Source organism: Apis dorsata, unplaced genomic scaffold (assembly GCF_000469605.1).
Source record: "Apis dorsata unplaced genomic scaffold, Apis dorsata 1.3 scaffold_683, whole genome shotgun sequence".
Classification (NCBI taxonomy): Eukaryota; Metazoa; Arthropoda; class Insecta; order Hymenoptera; family Apidae; genus Apis; species Apis dorsata.
Window position 1 is genome coordinate 621884 of NW_006263864.1, and position 7262 is coordinate 629145.

Below are 7262 nucleotides of genomic sequence, written 5' to 3' on the forward strand. Positions count from 1 at the left end.
TTTGTTTCGCGCGATATAAAACGCGAATCATACCTGCGCGTACCAGTTTTCACCGGCGTAATCGATAAATGGTCGAGCTAACGTAATCGTTACGACATTGTTTCGTTTCTAGAGTTATCGATTTTTACTTTTTTTTTTTCTTTTCCTTTTTTTATTTATTTTTTTTTTATTTTTATTTTCTATTATGTTATATTCCCAGCCGCGTTTATTGAGAGCGACTGTACGTACACTTGTTTTTACTCGAGAGTAAAACGCGTATCAATTACACTCGACGACGATATCGTTTTGTTATTTAATGTTTTAATCTCTTTTTTTCTTTCTTTCTTTCTTTCTAGATTAGATATCGAGAAGATTTTTATAAAGATTTGAATAATAAAAAATTTGTTTCGAAATTCGTTTAATAAGGAACTCTATACTCGTACATGTTGAATGACGTGTAAAATGGTAAAATCTTATAATATAAACATTGTGTGTGCGTGCGTGTGCGCGTGTAATATTTATCTATATTTATAATTAATCGACGCATTCACGTGTCACGAGAAATCGAATATTCTCTCTACTTATCATCCGGTGGTTATTGCGGAAAATTTTAGGTATAATTGACCTAATTTCTCCACTTTATGCAACACGATCCAACATTATCTGGATGGAATAAGCAGTTATCTATGTCGCATGCCCGTTGTTTTCGATCAAAAAGACAATGTACACAATTACGTACGTAAAATTAACGCCAACTATTATCGCGCACGCGGCGATCAATTAACGCGGCCTGCAAAATAATATTATTACGCGTGCAATATCGATTGATCGTAACACGTAACACGGGAGTAATAAAATTTCACGCGTCAAACGAATATCGAGGGAAATATCATTGTAAAAATCGTTCAAAAGTACATCATATGCGGTATAAAAATTCGTATTTATCGATCGCGATTCATACATAGATCAATAACTAAATTATAATCGTGAGCACTTCTGTCGTTGACGCGACACCTTGTGTTGAAAGCTCTTATCGCGCGTCCAACGTAGCGCGTACAACAACGAAAAATTAAAGCTATCACAGAAATCTCTATGATCTATGCGTCGATAAGAGCGATCCGTGGATGATAAGATCCGCGTATTAAATAAATGTAAAGATTTAAAATCGTGTGTAAACAGGTGTTATAAACATCGAATCAATAAAATCGAAGATCAGAACGTTTCCATATGTATGGTGTCCATGTTCGAATAAACGTTCGAGACGTTGTTGCTACTACCGCTTTGCGCGCACATCTGTCCATCGGTTTCGTTTTCCGTCTCCTCTGAAAAATTCACTAGTACCTGTAAAATTAGAAAAAAAAAAAGAAAAACGTTCGATTAATTTGATCGCGTAAAATTCCTCGAGAAAAAATCAAAATCGACGAAATACTATTTAAAATATCACGCGTAGAGGTATAGAGGGATTCTCGTGGCGTTAATTTTTGAGAGAACCGAGACAAACGGAAAAGTTTATGGATATACGAAAATATCGAGGCTTATTCATCAAGTTTCATAAGCAATTTAAATTCGCTATATACGAAGCGATTATTTCATGGCCCCGTTTAATTTCAACCAATCGTCGATATTAATTTTTGCGTTCGTTCCAGAGAGAAAAGAAAATTAATAAAATCGATACCACGCCACAAAAGTTATTCCACGGTATGCAACAATTCTATTTTTCCACCTCGTTGTCATCGCGGCCGCGCGCGATATTTATCGGAATAGAATTTTTACCGAAAATTGGATCGACGATCGTTACGCAAATACGAATCCGCGCATCCATCCAAGGCTCTCAAACTTTCGTCGCATCGACGATCTTCGATCCAATGCGCGGAAAACGAGCGAGGGGGAATAAAAGCGAGGAAGAGGAGGAGGAAGAAGGACAGCTTTTCCCTTCGTGACGTGGGACCATCGTAAAAATCATCGAAACTCTCACGGAACGAGGCGAGTTTCGCGGTTTGCATACAAGCTCACCCTGGACGAGCAAAAAACCACGTCTCGAGTTCAACTCGTTTGCGGCCGGGTTATCTCGCGTTACAGGTTGCGCTTGGCCGGAAAAATTCCATCGGAGGGGGAGACACCCGACACCATCGTTTCTCGCACCATCTTTATCGCGCCAAGGCGCAACGCGTCCTTTTCGCGTTCATTAAAAATTAATTGCGCGAATTAATTATCCCATAGCGGCAAATTGTTTCCAACGATCGAAACTGTTATGCGCATATGGAATGCATAATACTTAATTAACGAATTCGAAATCGGTTAACGAGCTTAATTTAACCGTAACTCTCGAAGACGATGCGTTAAAGGGCGCAAGCGAAAATCTCGCATACGCAACTTTGACAAGGTACAGTTTCAAATAAAATTATGCTGGATGCTGTTTCCCCTTCTTACGCTCATTTTCCGCGTCATCGACGATTTTAAATTGCCGATCGTTCGATCACGATACCTACGAGTACGCGATTCTTCCTCGCCAGGCTACACCGGAATGAATGAATTTACCTTACTCCATTCCAAGGAAAAGGGATTCCCGCGAAAGAGATTCCTTTTCAATTTCGTCCCTCCCTTCAACAGGGAGAGAAATTCGTTCGGAATCTTTCTCGAGGAACGAACGTCACCCCCGAACGTTGAAAAATGGGTGAAAGAGGAAGCCCGGGTGCACTTTTAGGGAGCATAAAAATCTACGTATCTATCTCGACCGTCATGGAAATCGGCCTCCGTGATTCAGGAGATCCCTTGTTGTTACAAAGCGTCGCGTTGCAATTATTTCACGCGACGAAGAAAAAAAAAAGAAGAAGAAGAGGAGGAGGAGAAAACAAAGTGGCTTCTCTCGAAATTTTGCACCCTTCCAATCGCATCGATCGGATTTCGTTTTTTCGTTTCAACCTTTGTCTCCCTCAATTTTGCGGGAGACAAAGAGAGGGGGCGCGTAATAACCGGTGGGTAAACGGTTGATCCGAGCGAGATCAGAGACGAAACCAATAACAAGCAAGAATAAATAACGAAGCAGCCAGGCGCAACGGTATAGGAATAATACACGATCCCACCCCGATTATTCACCTATTTTCATAATTTCTCAACTGTCCGCTATCGTTGCAAGCTTAATTAATATTCCCGCGTTATCATAGGATAAATCGTATTTAGCTTTTATCCGCACTCTTTGATCACGAAATCACGCTTTATTTTAATCACGCCCCTCCTCACCTCGTCTCTCGAAACTCTGTCAAAGTAAATGTTTAATTCGATTCGAGATACGAGAATCGATATCGCCCGAACACGCACTCGCGTTTCCTCTCTCCTCTTTCTTTCTTTCTTTCTTTCTTTCTTCTTTCCATGAAACGCGATGATTAATCGAAAAAAAAAATACCGGTTCGAGCGATTAATCGAGGATTAATCCAAAAGAAAGAAGAGAATCCCCTAGATCCCCTAAAATTAAACGAAACACGTATAAATGTGCAGTGCAACACGAATTTCATAAATTGTTCTTAAAAAAGAAACAATTACTCTTCAGATATATAAATTCGTTCATAAATCCATATATACATTTTTCTCACGCACTTACGCATCACGCGTGCATGATTGCGATATTAACAAAGACGGAGGGCGCTCGAAATTAAAGTTATCAGGGGGAAGCGCGTCTTAGAGCTCCGCCTCCGGAGTTAATCTCCAGGGACGAGCTTTGTGTACGGGTAAACGTAACCGGATCAACAAATCCTGTCACAGCCCAGACGATCCCCGGAATCTTATCTCCGTTAAGAGAGACGGGACGCGGACAAACGATGCGAACGTGATTCCATTGAACGGTTTCTCGGCAATCTCGCGCTTATTCCATCACCAGCCTCGCGATCGCTATGAATTATTTAGGCGTCGCCATTCTCTCATGAAAAATAACTCTCTTTCTCTTTCTCTCTTTCGCTTCGCGGTGAAATTAAAAAATTAGAAATCAAAAGCTGCGACCTCGAGGCGATCGAAAATTTCAGAGAGAATATATCCGACGAAACGGATCTAACGGAGTTCGATGGGACTCGAGGTGAGTGAAACAATGGACTCAGTTTCCGACGAGGAAGGACATAAATTTGTAAACGGTGTTTAATCACGGTCAAACTTTTTTAATTAGCGCTCAAATTGCGCGCCTCCTTTATTAACGAGCTCGCGCAAATTCGCGCCGCCTTGCATGAATCCGCGAAAATTCTACTCTTCCCCTCTCTTTCTATGCCAGCCGGAATCCGAAAGGAGGGGGATGCGAGTCTGTTCTTCGCCTTTTTTCCCCCTCCTCTTCCCATCGTTCCCTTCCAATTTCTAATTGCGTTTCACACGGTACACTAACCGCGGTGTTTTTAGGTTAATCTCTCGGAAAATGAAGGGGGGAGTCGAAGGTGAGAAGCGAAGATTATTTAATCCGCGTCGAAGGACGAAACGCGCGGATTCGTTCGAGCGCGAAAGGAGGATCGATCGATCGAGAGGATTATCGATTATATTGCGCTTAAATGAAAAATTCCTGCGTGGTCGAGGAGGAAAAAGGAAAAGAAAAAGAAAACGAGGAAAAGGACGATAGATAGAATAGACTAGGTGAAATAGAAAGGCATATTCGTGCCATTAAAATTCTTGGGGGGGGGGAGATTTAAACTGGGTCGAAAGTAATCTTGGAATCGAATCGATCCGTTCCATCCTCGGACGTAATTAATTACGAAGAGTTTTGAAACGCGCAGCGTGCGATGTTCGCGCGATAGGGCGAGTCGGAAAGCATTTAGTCGAGCTTACGTAAGGACTGAGGCTGAGACGGTGGAAGATTGGAAACCACGGAGGTAGGTTCGAGAGAGATTGTACGCAAATGCGAGCGTAAGGCAAATCCATTAATATTCCTCGAGGTAGGTGAGACGTAAACGAGGATCGTCCTTGATCGAACGGCCTGGCAGCAACGTGCATCGACTGTGCATCATCCGCTCGGGACAAGACTGTTGTACATCGAGAGACAGTCACCCGGAACTTTATCGATTCGCGTTCGATTCGATACGCGAGCAACTGTGTTCGTAAACCTCGATAATTCTATTCTATCGTACGGGATAATAAACGTTCAGGGAAGTGGGACGAACGCTTGTAAAAAAATATCGTCACTCGTTTAAATTTAAACTTCGAAACTCTTCATCTAACTCGAACTTAAATTAATCTGCGGGTATTTGTATAAAATTTTTACGAACGAAATTTTTCTACGATCGAAGAAACGGAGGTTAAATCGGAGATATGTTTTCCTTAAAGTTGGATAACCTCCAACTTTTGTCTCCTCGAGAATCAATCCTCCCAAGGTACCGAAGGATATTGATAACATATTGAAAATCCTGTACGAATCGAGCTATTTCGACACCTAGGTATCCCCTTTCATACTTGGTTTCAAGTTTAAGGAAGCGTAATTTGTCGAAGAGTAAAACTATGTTCCCCGATAGAGATGCGGTTGCAACTTTTACGATACGTGCCTGATCCAGTGAACTTTGAGTGAGCGTGTAGTCCGTGGCTTTCAGCTCCTCGGCCAACAGCTTCAGCTTATTAAAGCTGGCGCTCACAGGCATGTCCTGGCTTCGCGGTATGAGGAGACGAGCAGCGCTGCCCTGCCTCGAGGAGACCACAGCCTGTGGCAAGTAGTTTCGTACGGCTTTCCTCAGATCCGTGGCCGGGATTGGCTGGCCGAATCGTAGGAACGCCACGTAACCTTCGCCGAATCTATCAACAAAATTGCATAATAAATCAGCCAACAAGATCGTCGTAAAAGTGTCCTTCGACTAAAATAGAATTCCGCAGAAACGGAAGCCGATGGAGGCGAATAAAATGAAAATAAACCCGGAAACGAAAGCAACGAACGTTTATTCCGTCTCGAAACTCGGAAAAACCGTTCCGTTTATCCACTTTCCCGTCCATTTATTACGCGTCGAATCGATGAATTATACCGTGGGAAAGGGCGGATTAATTATTATTCCGCGGCAAGTGGTCCCTATTTCTCCGTAAATTTACATCACGGAGAAAGAGAGAATCGATCAAAGGATTTGACGAAAATGACAAACCGATCCGATATTATGCTTCGTATGATCCGCTCTCTCTCTCTCTCTCTCTCTCTTTCGTTCGTAATCGCGTTAATTAAACGTACGCGTTGAATTTTCCCCGGAGGTGAGGGCGAGGGTGGAAAAATATTCGCGAAACGAAACGTCGTAAAAAACTGCGAAACGAACGAGTAACGATTGATAAATCTGAATGAGATTTCATACAATGGGAAACGTTGTTTATTTGGCGAAAAAAAAAAGAAAAAATTGAAACGAGAGGTTTCCGATCGTTCTTCTTGGAAACGTCGCAGAAACGTTCGATCGAGATGGATTTTAGCATCCGCTAGGGAATAGGTTGTGCGTAGAATGTGTGCGATGGTAAATTCAGTTCGATGCTGCGAACGAGTTGGAGACTTGGCAACTTGACCGAGTCCAAATACTCGTGGCGATTTAAGTTTACATTTCCCGAAAAGGAGGTTATGGAAGGGAAGGGAAGGGAGAGGCGCCTCGATCGCGCAAGTTTGGCAATATGGCGGAATATCCGGAACGTAATATCTCCTTCCTCTCGTTCGAATTGGAAATGAAATTTAATGAAATTCCCCACGGTGGGAATTGGATCGTTTCGCGGAAAATGATGAAATTAAAAATCAATCGACACGAAGGGGACGGCAAATAAATTGTCGAATTTTGTCGGGAAGCTGTTCGCGGGGGATGAAATCAACACGAACGATCCATTAGTTGAAACAACATCGTTAAAATGCGCTGTTCGAAATTAATCCTGTATAAAGGAGGGAGGCCCGCATATTCGCCCGGAATAATCGAACGTTTCGTTCGACGTTTTGTTAATAGGGTGTTAAATATCGCGTCGAATTTTTAAATCCGGCCCGTTCGTTCGTTCGTTTGAAGACAGAGGCGAGCAGCTCGTACGTGAAAAACGATTCGATGGAAGGACACTCACTTGTGCTTCAAGTGTTGCGGCGTACCGATGCATCGGAGGCCAGCCTTGGCAAGAATACCGACTCTGTTGCACACGTTCTCGCAATCCGCCACGCTGTGCGACGTTAGAATCACGCAACTCTGATTCCTCGTCAGATGCTTGATCGTCTTGGTGACGAGATCTTTCGTGGCGGGATCCATACCGCTATTCGTATAAACAAGTATAAGAGAAAATTGGTATTTCTTGTTCATTTAAAAAAAAAAAAAAAAAGGAAGAAAGAA

General features: G+C 42.5%; 1 protein-coding gene across 1 annotated transcript in view; it reads right to left on the reverse strand.

The window, feature by feature from the left end:
- Positions 1–306: 306 nt before the first annotated feature.
- Positions 307–7262, reverse strand: part of LOC102673872 (ATP-binding cassette sub-family A member 13) — a 31926-nt gene continuing 24970 nt past the window's right edge. The window contains 3 exon segments of the mRNA XM_031513590.1: positions 307–1320; positions 5487–5730; positions 7003–7185. Of these exon segments, the coding sequence (XP_031369450.1) occupies positions 1192–1320; positions 5487–5730; positions 7003–7185 (556 nt within the window). The 3' untranslated portion in view covers positions 307–1191.